Raw genomic sequence first — 19265 nt, 5'->3', positions numbered from 1 at the left:
ACCGAAGCGCAGTTCTTGGACATGAAAAAGTGAAAAAATTGAAAAAGAAATGATTGTCGGAAGGACAGACTCACCATGTAGGACGTCGAAACAGCCTTCGATGAAATTAGAAGCAATGGTAGTAATACACTCCTGAAAATGGAAAAAAGAACACATTGACACCGGTGTGTCCGACCCACCGTACTTGCTCCGGACACTGCGAGAGGGCTGTACAAGCAATGATCACACGCACGGCACAGCGGACACACCAGGAACCGCGGTGTTGGCCGTCGAATGGCGCTAGCTGCGCAGCATTTGTACACCGCCGCCGTCAGTGTCAGCCAGTTTGCCGTGGCATACGGAGCTCCATCGCAGTCTAACACTGGTAGCATGCCGCGACAGCGTGGACGTGAACCGTATGTGCAGTTGACGGACTTTGAGCGAGGGCGTATAGTGGGCATGCGGGAGGCCAGGTGGACGTACCGCCGAATTGCTCAACACGTGGGGCGTGAGGTCTCCACAGTACATCGATGTTGTCGCCAGTGGTCGGCGGAAGGTGCACGTGCCCGTCGACCTGGGACCGGACCGCAGCGACGCACGGATGCACGCCAAGACCGTAGTATCCTACGCAGTGCCGTAGGGGACCGCACCGCCACTTCCCAGCAAATTAGGGACACTGTTGCTCCTGGGGTATCGGCGAGGACCATTCGCAACCGTCTCCATGAAGCTGGGCTACGGTCCCGCACACCGTTAGGCCGTCTTCCGCTCACGCCCCAACATCGTGCAGCCCGCCTCCAGTGGTGTCGCGACAGGCGTGAATGGAGGGACGAATGGAGACGTGTCGTCTTCAGCGATGAGAGTCGCTTCTGCCTTGGTGCCAATGATGGTCGTATGCGTGTTTGGCGCCGTGCAGGTGAGCGCCACAATCAGGACTGCATACGACCGAGGCACACAGGGCCAACACCCGGCATCATGGTGTGGGGAGCGATCTCCTACACTGGCCGTACACCACTGGTGATCGTCGAGGGGACACTGAATAGTGCACGGTACATCCAAACCGTCATCGAACCCATCGTTCTACCATTCCTAGACCGGCAAGGGAACTTGCTGTTCCAACAGGACAATGCACGTCCGCCTGTATCCCGTGCCACCCAACGTGCTCTAGAAGGTGTAAGTCAACTACCCTGGCCAGCAAGATCTCCGGATCTGTCCCCCATTGAGCATGTTTGGGACTGGATGAAGCGTCGTCTCACGCGGTCTGCACTTCCAGCACGAACGCTGGTCCAACTGAGGCGCCAGGTGGAAATGGCATGGCAAGCCGTTCCACAGGACTACATCCAGCATCTCTACGATCGTCTCTATGGGAGAATAGCAGCCTGCATTGCTGCGAAAGGTGGATATACACTGTACTAGTGCCGACATTGTACATGCTCTGTTGCCTGTGTCTATGTGCCTGTGGTTCTGTCAGTGTGATCATGTGATGTATCTGACCCCAGGAATGTGTCAAAGTTTCCCCTTCCTGGGACAATGAATTCACGGTGTTCTTATTTCAATTTCCAGGAGTGTATTAGGAGTGCAACGGGAATTCCACTGTAAAATGCAGAACAGAGAGGAAACAGGTGAAATGAGTAGTTTGAAGGCCTCTATGAAGGTGACGATTTGTCTGATGCGATAGGAGAAATAGGAGTCTATTTATCAGAGATAGCGGATCCAGTATTAAAAATTCAGAGAGCTTTGGAGGACTTAAGATCAAATAAAGCAGAAGGGATAGAACAAAACGACTTTTCACGATCGTGTGTAGAATGTATGGTCTGGTGATATACCATCTGACTTTCGGAAAAAAAATGTCATTCACAAAATTCCGAAGACTGCAAGAGCTGACAAGTGCAAGAACTATCGCGCTATCAGCTTAACAGCTCATGCATCCAAGTTATTCTTGTAAGCAACACATAATGGAAAACAAAATTGAGGGCGTTAGATGACGATCGGTTTGGCTTTAGGAAAGGTGAAGGAACGAGAGCCAATTCTGACGTTGTGGTTGATAATGGAAGCAAGACTGAAGAAAAATCAAGACACGTTCATAGGATTTGTCGACCTGGAAAAAGCGTTCGACAGTATAAAATGGTGGAGGATGTTCGAAATTCTGAGAAAAATAGGGGTAAACTATTGAGAGAGACGGGTAATATACAGTTTGTACAAGAGCCAAGAGGGAATAGTAAGAGTGGACGACCAAGAACGAAGTGCTCGGATTAAAAACCGTCTAAGAAAAGGATCCAGTCTTTCCCCCTATTGTTCAATCTGTACGTCGAAGAAGCAATGATGGAAATAGAAGATTCAGGAGTGGAATTAAAACTGAAGGTGAAAGGATATCAATGAAACGATTCGCTGACGACACTGCTATCCTGAGTGAAAGTGAAGAAGAATTACATGATCTGCTGAATGGAATGGACAGTGTAGTGAGTACAGAATATGCATTGAGAGTAAATAGAAGGAAGACTAAAGTAATGAGAAGTAGCAGAAATGAGAACAGCGAGAAACTGAACATCTGGATTGATGGTCACGAAGTAGATGAAGTAAAGGAATTCTGCTACCTAGGCAGGAAAATGACAAATGACGGACGGAATAAAGAGGACATCAAAAGCAGGCTAGGAATGGCAAAAAGGGCATACCTGGCCATGAGAAGTATCAAACACAGGCCTTTATTTAAGGAAGAAATTTCTGAGGATGTACGTCTGGACCACAGCATTGTTCGTAGTTAAACTGACTGTGTGGAAACCGAAACAGGATAGAATCTAAGCATTTGAGATGTGTTGCTGCAAACTAATGTTTAAAATTAGATGGACTGGTAAGGTAAGGAATGAAGAGGTTCTGCGCAAAAGCGGATATTAAAGGGATGTGTGGAAAACACTGAAAAGGAGATGGTAGAGTATGCTAGGACATCTGTTAAGGCATCAGGGAGTCACCTCCATGGAGCTAGAGGGAACTGTAGAAGGTAAAAACTGTAGAGGAAGAGAGATTGGAGTATTAAAATTTCTGTCCAGCAAATAATTGAGGACGTAGGTTACAAATGCTATTCAGATGAAGAGGTCGGCGCAGGAGAAGAATTCGTGGCGGGCCACATCAAACCAGGCAGTCAGAAGACTGATGACAAAAAATAAGGGTTGAAGCGTAAATATTCCACCATGTCCCACAACAAATCCCGCATTTGTTCCCCAGAAACTATCCGAGAAAAATTATATTGCATTACTTATTAGTTCCCCTCGTAATGTACATAATTGAAAAGTAACAATGTCTACATATAAATATGTAACGTAAATACAGTGCTCATAATAGAACAGTATTAGTTTTCACCAGTCACCAATGAATCCCCATCGCGCCCTGCTGTGACAACTTTCAAGCCCTGCCCAATTAATCTGAAAAAGCTCTTTCGCTTCGTCGAGCTACCCTGTGACCTAAGCTTGCTGGTAAGCTGCCAGCGTTTACGTCAGCCCTGCCCGGCTGCATTTGACCACTTCTGCTGTTAACAGATCTCGTCAGAAACTGAAGTATGGTCCGTTTTATCTGAATGAAAAGTCTTAGAAAATTTAGTTTCTGTGGCTGTTTATCAAATTCAAATGTCTACAGAGGTGAATGAGTAGCATAGTATTCCTTGTATTCAATAAAAAATTTATCTACAGGACTAATTAAGCAACTAGGGCGTTTTGATACAGGAAACAAGATTACTAAACCGCAATACAAGCTCTCAAAAACAGGGTCACCTTGTTAAACAACTAGTTAACGGTTGGAATAAAGCTAATCTCAGCAATTAGTCGTCTGTTTTTGTATTTGTGATTGAAGTTAGCTGGAGAAGGTATCAAATATTTGGTAAATATCGTGTAGTGGATAAAATGACATATCATAACGACCTGTTAACATAAATCCAGAGCCGTACGTACGGCATGAAACTCGTTTCCTTCTTACTTGACGTTGCTTAGAAGAACGCACTAAACTGAATTCTACTCCTCCATATCATCAAAACACTGAAATTTCATCGGGAAGTTCACTTCAAATATTAAATATTTTGTTATTTACTGAATTGCTTTCAAACTCTTTCTATTAAAGTTAAATTTAAATCTCTTTCTTGTTAAGGAACCATCTACCTTACTAAATGGCTAGATCTCCATTATTACTCTGCAATTCACAGTTAAGTTCTTGGCAGCTTTCAGTTACTTCTCTACCGTTTCACTCTCCGACAGTGCGCTGGAGAAACAAACAGCCGCGCGGGATTAGCCGAGCTGTCTTGGGCCCTGCAGTCCTGGACGATGCTGCTGGCCCTCCCTCGGGCCTGGGAGTGTGTGTCCTTAGGATAATTTAGCGTAAGTAGTGTGTAAGCTTTGGGATTGATGACCTTAACAGTTAAGTCTCATAAGATTTCACACACATTTGAAGAAACGGACACAAAGCTTTCCGTGTGAGCTCCGATTTCCTCTTATTCTATTATGACGATCATTTCTCCCTATGTTGGGGGGCTCCGACAAAATATGTTCACTGTGGGTAGAAAGTTGATTGAAATTTCATGAGAAGATCCTGCCGCAACGAAAACTTTGTTCCAATTATTGGGACCCCAATTCGCGTATCATCCGTGGCACTCACCTGTTTCACGATAATACAGAACGCTCTGCTCTTTTTTCAACTTTTACGATGTACTCCGTCAACCCGATAAGGTCTGGATCTCACACCGCACAGCAATACTAGTGAAGAGGGCGGAAAGGCGTAGTCTAAGCAGTCTTTAGTACACCTATTGCTTTTTCTACATTTTCTGTCGATCGCAGGCTTTGGTCTGCTTTCTTCACAACATTGTCTATGTTATAGTTCCAGTTTAGCCGACCGGGTGGCCGAGCGGTTCTAGGCGCTACAGTCTGGAATCGCGCGACGGTCGCAGGTTCGAATCCTGCCTCGGGCTTTGATATGTGTGATGTCCTTAGGTTAGTTAGGTTTAAGTAGTTCTAAGTTCTAGGGAACTGATGACCACAGCAGTTAAGTCCCATAGTGCTCAGAGCCATTTGAACCAAAGTTCCAGTTTCAATTATTCGTAATTGCAATAGTTAAGTATACATTCAAGCAAAAAACGACGCACCACAACGGAATTATCCAAATGGGATGGAACTCTGTAGATGTGACGTACGAAACAGACAAATTGTTACAATTTCAGAAAAATTAGATGAATTATTTGGGAGAGAACGCTTCACTAACTGAGTCAATAACTCACTGGTCCAACTATGGCCTTTAAGGAAGCAGTTATTGGGCTTGGCATAGATTGACAGAGTCGCTTAATATTCTCCTGGGAGATAGAGCAAAATTCTGACCAATTAGCGCCTTAGATCGTCAAAAACCTGAGATGGTTGGAGAACTCCATCCACAATGCTCCAAACGTTTGGAGTTGATAACCGTAGTGTTCTTACTGGCCAAACTAGGGTTCGAAAACACGAAACAAGTAGAAGAAACTCTCGTCGTTTGCGGGCGGGAATTGTCTTGCTTAATGTAATGCCAGAATGTCTTGCCATGAAGGGCAGCAGAACGGAATGTAGAATATCATCTATGTAGCGCTGTGCTGTATGAGTACCGCGCATGACAACCATAGCGGTCCTGCTATGAAAGAAATGGGACGCCGGAGCATCTGAACGTTGTCGGGTCGTATCCCACCACTGTCCAGAACATCGCCCGACACGTCTTCAGCCTGCAATCTCATTGACTGGAGTAGGACCAGCGTAGATGTGTGTGTTGCCTCAGACAGCAGTTGGGTATTAGCTGGACAATCGCCCGCCATAATGATCGTTTAGGGTGCCATTTCATTTCATAGTAGGAACCCTTTGGTTATCTGCGGCACCCTTATAGCACAGTGGTACGTCGATATTCTACGCTCCGTTTTGTTGCCCTTCATGGCAAGTGGACCCTAACAAAAATGTTACCAGCATCTACGTCGGATACTGCATTCAGGTGTCTATCGCCCGTGTGAGTCGCTTGTGGTTCCTGGCGAATTGAATTCTCGTTACCTGTCAGGCATAGATCACAACAAATGCCTGCGTCTACAGTTCGGTAGGTCCACATTCGTTGCAGTTTGCCAATTTCGACGCAACACTGGACGAAGCTGCGCGGTCCGTTACGGCCATACGAGAAACATGTAAATAATCCTTCGCTGTAGTGACGTCTCACTAGTATCCGCTAGTCTACCAGGATAACTTTTCTATCCGTTCCATGCATGCATCACTGTACGAGCTGAACGGTATTACTAAACAGCTTGCCAGATATGATTATTCTTCATTTCAGACTCGGTGCTCCTTTTAACCTCTAATTTAACCGATTTCACTTTTCAACTTCGTCTGCTGGCTTCTCACATTGTGAGTTTGTGGTGACGATCTTTCCAGATACACACAAGAGGGCTCTGGTGGGCCTCGGCAGTCCCTAAATGTCTCCACAGTCTGGATTCACTAATGATATTCTTTCTAGATATTTTAGCTTCCACAAATACGAGTCTGCCTCTGCCATCTTCCCATATTGCCATTTGGTGACAACCGCATTTCATTTCATAGTCTTTAACCGCTCAATAACATCAACAAAAGCAAAACGAGGATAATGGAATGTAGTCTAAGTCGGGTGATGCTGAGGGAATTAGATTAGGAAATGAGACACTTAAAGTAGTAAAGGAGTTTTGCTATTTGGGGAGAAAAATAACTGATGATGGTCGAAGTAGAGAAGATATAAAATGTAGACTGGCAATGGCAAGGAAAGCGTTTCTGAAAAAGAGAAATTTGTTAACATCGAGTATAGATTTAAGAGTCAGGAAGTCGTTTCTGAAAGTATTTGAATGGAGTGTAGCAATGCATGGAAGTGAAACATGGACGATAAATAGTTTGGACAAGAAGAGAATAGAACCTTTCGAAATGTGTTGCTACAGAAGAATGCTGAAGAATAGATGGGTAGATCACATAACTAATTAGGTATTGAATAGAATCGGGGAGAAGAGGTGTTTGTGGCACAACTTGACTAGAAGAAGGGACCGGTTGGTAGGACATGTTCTGAGGCATCAAGGGATCACAAATTTAGCATTGGAGGGCAGCGTGGAGGGTAAAAATCGTAGAGGGAGACCAAGAGATGAATACACTAAGCAGATTCAGAAGTATGTAGGTTGCAGTAAGTACTGGGAGATGATGAAGCTTGCACAAGATAGTAGCATGGAGAAATGCATCAAACCAGTCTCAGGACTGAAGACCACAACAACAACAACCGCTCAATAATTAATGAAGCCATAGTGCACCACAATATAGTCCCAATTGTTGCTATTAATTTTCCGCTATTATTTTAACGTTAAGCGATGACAGACTACAGGTACTCTGCATTTCAAAATGTTACGCTCTGGGGAAATACCAGGTGTATCTCTTAAGAGCCATCATGTGCATTTTGTTCGAAGTTTTGTGGAAAGTTTGTAATATCTTGTCATCTGTACATCGGTTCATACCACTATTGTTTCATACATCTGACAACTAGGAAAAAACAGAACGAACAATTTTTTTTATAAAGTGGACTTATGTGCGTATTGGATAAAGCTGTCCATGCGGTGTTCGGTTTATCGATGTGTGTTAACAGAGAAGGCGAAACAAAAAATAGCCAGTGCTGTAGCAGCTACTGACGAGAAGAACACGTCAAGTACTATACCCCGATTTCCCAGAACCTTCGCACAGTGGAAGAGGAGTTCAAAATAGGAAAGATGCCTTTTAATGCGCGTTAAACTCAGTCCAACTGGTGGCACAGTGGCTTGCATCACGCCCCCACTTACGCGTCCCGTTTTCGAATCCCTATTATTGTTTTTATTTTTGTTTTGTCTTTTACCTATTCGTTTCCTTAGAGGGCTACATCATCTTATTAAGTTATGGGAGACAAGGGCATTATATTAACTTTAGAATTACAAATGGGTTTCTCAATAAGTATCATGCATTTATTATGTGACGTTATTTCCAGGGGTTACAGTCTTTTTAATTTTCCGTTTATTTATGCTCTCATTCATTTAGCACACTGTTAGGCGAGTAAGGACAACGTTATTTCAATATACGTTAAAAAACATTCGTTCAATATGGACATGGGTAGATAAATGGAAACATGGCTCTGAGCACTGTAGGACTTAACATCTGAGGTCATCAGTCCCCTAGAACTTACAACTACTTAAACCTAACTAACCTAAGGACATCACACACACCATGCCCGAGGCAGGATTGGAACCTGCGACGTAGCGGTCGCGCGGTTCCAGACTGAAGCGCCTAGAACAGCTCGGCCACACCGGCCGGCTAAATGGAAACATAATATGGTTTCTAACATGAGAGCTAGAAGTGTGAAGCTGCAACGCTAGCCACTTTGCTGTCACTTCAGTTTAATTACGTACTCGCTAAAAGGCAAGAAGTACCTCAAACTTTTGTCAACGTTTTCTCAGAAATGGTCGAGTGTCTACGGATAAGCAGAGAAATGTTCGTTTATTTTGACCTTTCCAGTGAGCGAAGTTTCTGGGATATCGGGCTATGACACTTGCTGTGTTCTCTTTAATATCGCCACCGCATGACAGTAGGAGACAACACGGTGCCTGTCAGCACAACAGACCCCGCAAGGTGTGTTAACGCTTGTCGGAGCAAAGTCCTTGCCCAACTTTCACTTATCTCTTGCGCCAGCCCACGCCATGCTGTCTGCTACAACCGCGCAGCAGCGCTACTTAGTCGCTGCTGGCTGGAGTATTGGCTGTTCGTGTTTAGTACCGTTAACTTTCTTCTACAATTTAGATGTAGCGTAATGAACAAAAAGAAGTTTCTTACCCGATTGCACTCAAGTTTTACGTTTAGTTGGATAATTGGTTCAAATGGCTCTGAGCACTATGGGACTTTCCTTCGGAGGTCATCAGTCCCCTAGAACTTAGAACTACTTAAACCTAACTAACCTAAGGACAACACACACATCCATGCCCCAGGCAGGATTCGAACCTGCAACCGTAGCGGTCGCGCGGTTCCAGACTGCAGCGCCAGAACCGCTCGGCCACCAGCGGCCGGCAGTTGGATAATTAGAGGGGTTAATAGTTTTTTAGTGGTACATTTTGCTTTCTCTGTTTCTTTTAGTATTAGGTTTTTGTAGTTTTGGGATTTTTGTTTTGTAGTCTTCGTAGCACAGAATACGGATGAACAAGCTGACCGCGCCCAATCCGCCACTAGTTTAGTCCAAATTTATGATATACACTGTTCATCCAGAACATTATGACCGACCTGTTTTCTATACAAGCCCGTTCAGGCGATAGCAGCATTGCCTGGCGAGAAATAACTGCTAGTCAGCCACACGCATGGCGCATGTAGTATCTGCGAGCGTGCTGTCCGTTTCTAGAATGGGGAAGAAAAAATGGTTCAAATGGCTCTGAGCACTATGGGACTTTCCTTCGGAGGTCATCAGTCCCCTAGAACTTAGAACTACTAAAACCTAACTAACAGAAGGACATCACACACATCCATGCCCGAGGCAGGATTCCAACCTGCGACCATAGCGGTCACGCAGCTCCAGACTATAGCGCCTAGAACCGCACGGCCACAGAATGGGGAAGACGCTCGGTCTGAGTTTAACCGAGGGCATATTGTGATGGCCCGGAGGCTCGGAAAGAGCATTTCGGAAACTGCACGTCTCTTCGGGTGTTCGAGGAGTGCTGTGTTGAGTGTCTCCAACAGGTGGTGAAACCACGTCCAGACGCCGTGTGGTTGGGTGGCCACCATTCATTACAAATGTCTGAGGTCGTAGGCTGGCCAGAGACTGGTGAAACAGGACAGGTGGCATGCTATGACATAACTAAGATTAGACTTTAATGCTTGACAGAGTACAAGTGTGAACACACAGTGCACGAAACCCTCCTAACGATTGGCCTGCGCAACCGGTGACCTATGACTGTGCCGGTAACACCACGACATCGGCAACTATGACTGAAATGGCCACGTGACCATCGGCACCCGACGTTGGCGCAGTGGCAGAGCCTTGCTTAGTCTGATGAATCCCAATACCTTTTTCAGCAGGCCTATGGGAGGGCACGAATCTGTCGTCCAGGAGAACAGCTCCTTCACACCTACAGTGACGAACGGAGACACGCTGGTGACGGCTGCATTAGGCTTGGAAACATTCGCTTGGGCATCCATGGTCCATTGAAGCTGGTGCAAGGTACCACGACAGCCAGGGAGTATCTCACACTGGTTGCAGACCACGTACGCCCCTCATGACGATCATGTTTCCCGACAGCAGTGGCACTTTTCATCAAGATAATGCGCCAAGGCCAGCAATGAGCAGGAGTGGTTGGAGGAACACAGTGGTGAGTTCCAGTTGATGTGCTGGGGCCCCAACTCGCCAGATCTTAGCCCGATCGAACACATCTGGGATGTGATTGAACGTGGCGTCAGAGCTCATCGCCTCTTCCCCATGTGCGCAAGTGTGATGCCAATTCCCTCCAGTGACGTACCACAGTCGCTGCCGCACCGGAAAGAACTGGATGGTAATCCGAGATCGTGGGATCGAGTCCCTCTATAGAAACTTAGAATTTAACATTACTTACAATCCAAACAAAAAATAATGCTCAATACATTGTATATCTTGATATTTTCATAGAAGGCATTAAGAAGGAAGACAAAGGAAAGATTATGATTGCAAATAAATTTCTAAGAAAGATTTGTAACTACAGCGTACACGAGGACTTTCCAAATGGGGGGGGGGGGGGGGAGTGTAATTAATGCGTACAGAATTTCGTACTCAGTTTCACTTCGAGCAGCCCTCGGCAGTTGCCATAATAAATTTGTCATTTAAGTACTATACAGAGATAAGTATCTCTTATCTCTATGAATTAGAGTCGATGGATTAATTTCGCCCTTTTATATGAAACAAACTAAATTCCTTAGAAACTTATGTACTTTCCATTCATCTGTCTAGTTGGAAGTGAGAACGCCATGTTTCTGTTTAACCTAATCATGAATAATCTTGATATTGAGTTAAAATGACTTATTCGTCATTGAATATGTACCTTAAATATCAATAATTGTCTGGACGGTTTGTTGTATGTTTCAGCAACATAACTCCGCCGGGAAGCGGGAGTTCGGTGCGGTTATGATTATGCGCAATCAGCGTGCATATCATATGCTTTTTTGCATCCTCATAGAACTTGCAATCTAAATGGTCTTATTTGAAGTCTTGGTATTTTTGCTATTCAGTGCGACATATTTCATGGTGCTGTGCTACATTTTATCACGGTCAGTCATCACTCAACTTATCGCTTTCCTACAGCTATCTCTGCCCTTGGTTTCATCATAACGGTAAAACCAACAGCAACGCGCGCAGAATCAGCTGAGCCTAGCGTCTCTTTAAACCTTAACCCAGAACCAAAGAAAACCATTTTCACTCACGCTGAAGCCATTGTGATTATACCTCACATCAGAACAAATGGTATTCTGAGGTACAATGCAATCTAGTATTCCATTTTTATTCTGACTAATTTTTTGGGAAGTATCACACCGCACCCGAATAGGTCCCCAATGCAGGTAATACTGGCCCATCAGCCGTTCGGGACGACGCTGGCCAGCTTCGGCTGCCGAGCTTATTCACTTGTTAGCTCTCGACTGAGCAACGTGAAGTTTTTTCGAGAATCTTGTGACGACGCAGTGAGACTACTCTTTCTGCAGAGGAAGATCTGAACAGCCCCATAATCGTAAAAATAAGGCGTTTATGAAATTCACAAGACGGCGAAAAATTTATTGACTCCGCTGTTCGTACGGAAAATATCAGCCCGCGGCGTGTAAACCATCAACTGTTAAATAACGCCTGTAATTTTATGTATAAAGACTGAGTCTTAATCCCTTTTCGAAAATGTGCAGTTCCCAAATTTTCCTCTCTCTTTCGTGCCTTTTACGAACATATTAATACGTTTTGTTGTGCATTATTTCGGTTTATTTGCAGTATAAAAAAGGTAAAAATTTAAAATGAAAGCGTAGGGACTCGACTCCACGGCCCTCGGATTGTCAGTCTATACTCTTTCCACTGCGCCACCCGCTGTATGGAACTACGCCAACAATTGGCTCTTATGTCGCCCAAACCTCGCCAAAAACTTAATTTTTCTAAACGCTTGGCGATCAAGAGCTCTTGCTCCTGTCACATTCACTGGCCGAAATCTGTAGGCGCGTCCTATTGTAAGGACAAACTTCAGATAGAAGAAAGTATATAGGATTACCAGAAATTAGATTAAGGATAAGCTTCAATCGACGCTACCTTGGAAGCAAATTATGATGGTCAAAGAAGAGACGACTTAAAAAGGCTAGCACATGCTAAGACTGTATTCCTGACCAAGGGAATTGATTGATTGAGAGGGGTTATGGGACCAAACTGCCAGATCATCAGTCCCACGATTCCGAAGTGGGTCACAGAAGAAAGAGGGTATACTAAAAGTGGACGGATCCAGTCAGAGGAGTCAAATTATAAAATAATGATAATTAAACACACACAGTAAAGGCATAAAAGATGAGACCAAATCTAAAAACTGAAAAAATGGGGGAGGGCGGTCATGGAGTCACAGACCGAGAAGGCTGTAAAAGTAGTCCCAACCACAACCAAATTTCCCCTGCTCCAAGACTAAAGTAGAACCTTATACCTGGAAATAATAACCACTTTCACCGAGGAAACTGAGGACCAGTTCAACCATCCGTTGATAGTCTGCTAATATTAAATTTAAGGAATCGGAAAGACTATACTTAACACGAATGGCCGAAAGAAGGGGACATTCCACCAATATGAGAGATATTGTCGGTCTGCTCCACGACCACATTGTGGGGGCGGGTCGTTACGTAGAAGGACCTGACCAAGGGAAGTCTGCTGGTATTAAACAGTGACCATCTGAGAAAAATTCCTGAGAATGTAAGTTAAAGCGTTGTATCGTAGTGAGTCATGTGCTCTGGGAACACTGGAAAAGAAATGACTAAGCATTAGTGGTAACACAGACGTTCCAAATGAGGTGGACTGACAAGATGATTCAGTTTGTTCTCCACAGAATCGGTGAAGAAAGGAACATATGGAAAACATTGAAATGAAGGGACAGGACACGGGTTTAAGGTATCAGGCGACAACGTTCGTGTTACTACAGATAGCTTTAGAGGGTAAAATTATAAAAGGAGAGAAAATACAGCCAACAAATAATTGAGGACATAAAGTGCAATCACAACTCTGGGATGAAGAGCTTAGTGCATGGGAGTTCCCTCTCCTATACTAAGTTACCTGTCTATATGTATGTATTCACAAAAATGAATTGTCTGTGCTAGTTTGTTGTCGAGCGGTTCTAGGCTCGACATTCCGGAACCGCGCTGCTGCTACTGTTGCAGGTTAGAATCCTGCCTCGGGCATGGATGTGTCTGATGTCCTTAGGTTTAAGTAGTTCTAAGTCTAGGGAACTGATGACCTCAGATGTTAAGTCCCATAGTGCTTAGAGGCATTTGAACCATCTGATCTAGTTTAGCTTTACAGAGAGACTAAGTGTGAAAAATGAAGAAAAAAAGAATAAAAATTGCCCTATAAACACATCAAACACATTTGACACAGAGGGCTACAGGATCTGTAAAGGAAAACCGGTCACGAAGAATAAACAAAGTATCTGCGTGGAACAGCTTTCATGGTCAAAATCTAACAATCCACAACGAATTTCGCGTCCCCATCAGACCGGGTATCTCTTCTCTCTGTTAGATCTGCAAACAAGGGCTATACCATCATAAACGCACATGCACCTACCAACAACGACAACAGAAGAAATCTAACAATTTTGGAAGACACTAGAAAATAAGACATCAAAAAAACACAAAGTAAAACTACTCGGAGACTTCAGTGGACAGATTGGCAATAGTAGGAAATTTTCCTGCACACAAACGCACCAATAAGAATTGAGATGGGCTCAACTTCTGCAGCCAGTTTGACTTTATGTCAACCTTTCTCAAGAAATTGACAAGGAGAGATCTGGTGGTGTAATAGACATTTAGGCTCTAATCTGGGTCATTTGGTAATAACCAAACAAAACCATAGAGAAAACATGAATGTAAGTGTCAAGAGATGAATAGCACAACTTTTTAACAGAAATCAAAGCCAGTTTCAATCAAAGGCCAAACGTCAAAATTAAAAAGGCCATACAATTAACAAAATTTGTCAGTACAGGAACGAATTCGTCAAAAATCTTCAAGCATACAAGATGAGAAACTGGGATAAAACCAGAAGAATGATAGAAATGATGAAAGAACTAGAACGAAGAAGGAAACATAGGTGTTGGAATAATATGTGACGAAGCGATAGAGCGTAGACTAACTGCGTGGAAAAAATGAAACACCGGCAGAAAGAAACTGGAATACATTTGCAGAGATCAAAACTGTAGTCAAAAATTATTCGAATAGAAAACTGAAATATGACGAAACGATTAGAGGAAATAGAGTTTCATACAGGACTAAAACACGAAGAAAGTTTTCAACGAAGTTTCCAACGAAGAAATAACAGGTTACAAGTCAACGAGCCTACATTTCAAAGATTCAACAGGCAAACTGATTACCGACGACACAGACAACTATGAGCTACTAGCTAATTAGTTCAAAAATTTTCTAAACTGCGAGGAGCCAACACAAAGACTAATTTTCAGACAGCCTCAAGAAGAAAACCCACATTCAGAACCATCATCACTGCATCAAAACTGCTCTGAAAAACAGAGCGTCAGGTGAAGACGGCATATTAGCTAAAATGTCGAAGCTGAGAGGGAAGAGAACAGCTGAAACTATTTATAAGGCTATTAAAGATTGCAGAAAGAAAAATATCGGACGATTCGAAACAAAGCATAATCCATCCGCTACACAAGGAGGGTGACAAGACAAACAATTACCGAGGCATATGTCTACTTCCAGTCACCTAAAAAATTATATCCAAAGCTCTACTGAATAATATAGATCAAGCAGAACACACAATTTTCGAGTACCAAGTAGAGTTCGGAAAAGAAATGATCGTGCCCAGAACAAATTTTTAACTTTAAAAGTACGTCTGAAATTCTGTAGTAAATTGTGGTTTCCATCACTTTGTTCACTAGGCACTGCTGCATTTCCATTCGCCGAATGCAAATGTCTTAGTCACGTTCTGCGTCACCAGTTTCAAATGCAAACAGACAGCATTATAACCTGTTCAACATTTTTGACGTTCTTATGCGTTTTAGCCCAGTCTGTTACAAGTACTTTTAAGCAGCTTCATTAGTGTCCTCCCACAGATTAGGGATATTTCTTGCTGATACTTGTATTTAATGGTGTGACAGATCAGTTCCACTGGATTTAAATCTGAACAATATGGAGCTAATCTTAGAACAGCAAATCACGTTCAGTAGTGAAGCCTGTCTCCATTCTGTTAAGCTCTATTACAGCGCCATCCATCACAATGCGAAGAAAGTGGTCCAACTAAAACATTCATATTTCTTTACATACTACACGAATATGTAATAATAAATGGGGGCTCCTATTTAAAAAACGCAGCTGATATCCGTTTGACGTATGGCAGCGCCATCTAGCGGGCCATGCATAGCGCCATCTGGTTTCCCCCTTCAAGCTAGACGAGTTTCGTTCTTTGCAGTTTTTTCGTTTCGTGCTAATTTCGTGAGATATTTCGTCCGGTCACTATCAACGGACCGCCCTGTAGACACTCCAAAGCCCCCACAATCCCGTAAGCTTTCTACAGTGAACAGCTGTCAGTTGTAAAAGCGACCACTGTCGTACTAAACTCATGAGCCTTTGGTTATGACATCTGTGTCAAACAATGTTTCATTTGAGTATGTAACCACGAGACAGCAATTAATTTATGAACAAACGTCAACCAGTCACTTTTTACCGATTCTTTTTTACGTTTGACAAGAAATTTGCCATTCTTCAGCTTCCAACATTATCGTAACTTTGTTCAGAACCAAAATACAGCTTATAACGTTAAAGCGAACGTGGGTTTTAATAAGTCTTTCACTGCTCCAAATTTTTTAAATTTGAATTAATTTATTTTCGAGCCTCATATCCACCAGTACTAAGACACAGCAGCTACTGTCAAAAAATAAAGTTAGTGACGTATCCCTTCTGAAAATTTAAGTGCTATGACAGTTCATTTCATTAAGCATCTGCACACACGCATGTACTATTTGTTCCTTTTCCGAATTTATTCGTGCAGTTAAACGCTATTTTTCTTCACGTACACTAGGATGTGTAGGCAGTTCAGTTACGACTAATACTGTTTGTATGCATGAAACACACAGGACAACTGCTAGGTCAATCCCATTTTCTTTACTACCATTTTCGGTCGATCAGACAGTTTTGATGAACGAAAGCATTTGTATACACATATTCACATTATAATAAATATGTTTATCATTTCAGTCTGTGTCAGAACTTCTTTGGAGTCCCATCCGAACAAAAACCCCGCATTATACATTCTTAATGGGCGATATATGAGCGTATATTCCCGAAGATAGTCTTAAGCGGTTCACCTAGCAGCTATCAGTGTGTATACATTATTTCACAAAAAATCAAATCTTACCCTCTGCTCAGAAAATAGCAGCACAGAGACCGAGAGGCCGCAATATCGGGGAATAAAAATCATGATGCTTGGGTTGAAACGTTTAAATATCTAATGGTAATAATATGAAGTGATATGAAATGGAACATACGGAATTAAAGTAGGTAAGGCAAATTGAAACCTTAAGATGTGCTGAGAGGTTTCTGGGAGAGTGAGTATACTTTTAAACTACGTACAACAGGTTGTGAAGACTAATTCTAGCACAGTCCATTGTTTGGAGCCTAAACTGACATACACTGCTAGGATCGCAATAGCTCGGTATAGCGCGTATCAAATTTAAAAGGGATTCTAACGGAATTTAAATGCGAGTCTTTGGGAGCATAGCAATGTTCTTGCTAAGTCCTGTTGAGTAAATTTAGAGAATCGATATTCAAGCAGGATCGTGTTAAAGTTGTGCTGTCTCCGCCTTGTATCGTGCATAGAGATAAGAACAAGAAAAATTTTGTCCCGTACAGAGGCACTACTCTATACGCCACTGAAGGACTATTACTGGTTAATAACAGTACGAAATACTCCAGACATGGCATTTTGGCTCACGGAGTACATGAACGTTTAAATATAGAGTTAACGTTACGCCAAGTATGTCCATGCGAAGGAAAGACACCAAAAACCAATATTTCAAAGCTGGTTGAGAGTCAACGCTTGTCATTTTGGCATCAGCGCAAAACCCAGCCAATAGCTTTACTATGATCTCATTCTAGTGGTCTGCAGTTGCCTTCCTCCGTTGTTGAAATTGACTCAGCCAGTTGCTGAAACCTTTCCATTCGTAATCTGGCAATTTACTACTGAACCACCAACTCAATAGAACTTAATTTAGAAATGTTGCATCAAAGTACAGTCTCGTCCTCAAGATTCCTACCTCAGTATCGACAACAGGCAACTAAGTCTTAAAAAGGTTTCGCTGATTTTGAAATAGTAGATTTTGTACTTTCATTATCTGTTTATGTACCTTAGTGTTTGTATCAAAACTGTAAGTCGTGAATACAACATCAAAATGAAATTGGTTTTCTTCTGCAAGATGATTCAAGAAAATGCTTACGTTTCCGAACGCAGATTACGAAAATGACTCAGTTCATTCAGAGCTTTATATCTGTTCCTAAACATGGCCTCTCGATTGCGACAGACGCATTAAGGGACTGTTCCAGACAGCGTCGTGAATGTTGTTAAATTTCAAGATCTCGACAACTCCCTGCGAGCATTGCAGCTATGGTAAACAAAATTTAAAGATCCTATGTCTTAAGACAATGTCTAGGAGGCATCAGCCAGTTTTTATAACAAGTTCAATTAGATCGCAGTTATCTTAATTTTTATATTCCAGTGTTTGACATTTCGTATGTCATCTGTTACGCTACTTCGTCCCACATTTTACTCCGTAAAACGCTTTCCTCTAGTAGCAACATAATATTCCAATCGTCATACCAACATACTTGGCATAAAAGCCATGCCAGATATTTCCGATGAAATAAATTATTTTTATACATTCAAACTTATATCAATATAACTGATGCAGAAAATGGTCACTCCAACAAAATTATTACTTTTCTGGTTTCTTTTTTATCCTGCCGATATTACTCAAAAAAATCATTTACATTGCATCACACATAAATTACAATACACGTTAATTAACCTAGCCGTAATGTAACATGCCTTATGCTTTCACATATTTACATAAAGTCAATGGCTAACTTGGAAATAATTCAAGTTTCTTTGTTTTGCCGAGAGAACAGCAGTTGGTTATCTAAGTAAGTAATGAAAGAAGGGAAAAAGGGACAGAAAAAGTAAATAAAAAGAACAAGGAAGGGAAAGTACTTCAAGCAGAAACGAGGATTTAATTCAATGTTGAACGAAGAGAAGTGTCCTTTAATTTTTGGGAAAAAAACTGGGGCTACAAAAGTGAAGTCCAACTTTTTCTTAATGGTACCAGATTTTGCGTGCAATACGGGGTGACTTGTACGAGAAGCGGACAGCAGCAATGGGGAAGCACGACAACGTTTTTGTTTTGTGAATAGGTACAGCAAGGGAAGTAAGACGATCTAAACGCGTGTAAGATATTACTGTACACGGAAGTACGGCTTAAGTAAATTTACAGCAAACCATAATCATTGGCTTACTACAAGACAAAATTTAATCAAGAATGAAGGAGACACGTCGCACAGAAATCTGAATGCAGTGGTACTTACCTAGCAGTAAAACCACGCTCGTTATCACACACATCTCCGGGAGTCGGCTCGGCTGCATTGTGAGGAGGAAGCTGGAACAGTGCTTCGCAGTGCGAGTCGCCGCGGAATAAATACACATGTGGACAACACGCCGGTTGCGTCCAACGGGAACTGGGAAGAACAGTGACGTCACAGGTCCATTCCGTGGCGTGAGGCACGACGTTCACCTCCCCTGTGTCTGCTTTCCCTCGTCATCGGTCCTGCGCGGGGAATCAGACTGCATGCGTCACAGGCAGCATTGCTGCTTCGGTTTCGTTCCTGATGGAGACCGTTTACAAGGAAGAATTTTTGTTTTCGTTGTGCCAGCCATCTATTGGCAATAAAGAGGATTGTATTTTATTTTATCCAGTAGAAATGCTTGCCGAAAACCTGCGACTGTAAAAAAAGGGTTTGTATATAAAAATAACTTTTGCTGCTACCACGGCA

The 19265-nt window shown here is 42.8% G+C and overlaps 1 protein-coding gene across 1 annotated transcript in view; it reads right to left on the bottom strand.

Annotated features, from left to right (window-relative positions):
* The window catches only part of LOC126238308 (uncharacterized), a 36310-nt gene extending 17444 nt beyond the window's left edge, over positions 1 to 18866 (bottom strand). Inside the window, exon 1 of the mRNA XM_049947782.1 lies at positions 18801 to 18866. Within this exon, the coding sequence (XP_049803739.1) occupies positions 18801 to 18858 (58 nt within the window). The 5' untranslated portion in view covers positions 18859 to 18866. The remainder of the gene's footprint in view (positions 1 to 18800) is intronic.
* Between the last annotated feature and the right edge of the window lie 399 nt (positions 18867 to 19265).

This window comes from Schistocerca nitens, chromosome 1 (genome assembly GCF_023898315.1).
Source record: "Schistocerca nitens isolate TAMUIC-IGC-003100 chromosome 1, iqSchNite1.1, whole genome shotgun sequence".
Taxonomy (NCBI): Eukaryota; Metazoa; Arthropoda; class Insecta; order Orthoptera; family Acrididae; genus Schistocerca; species Schistocerca nitens.
Note: the sequence above shows the minus strand (reverse complement) of the source record. Positions and strands in the feature narration are given on the sequence as shown.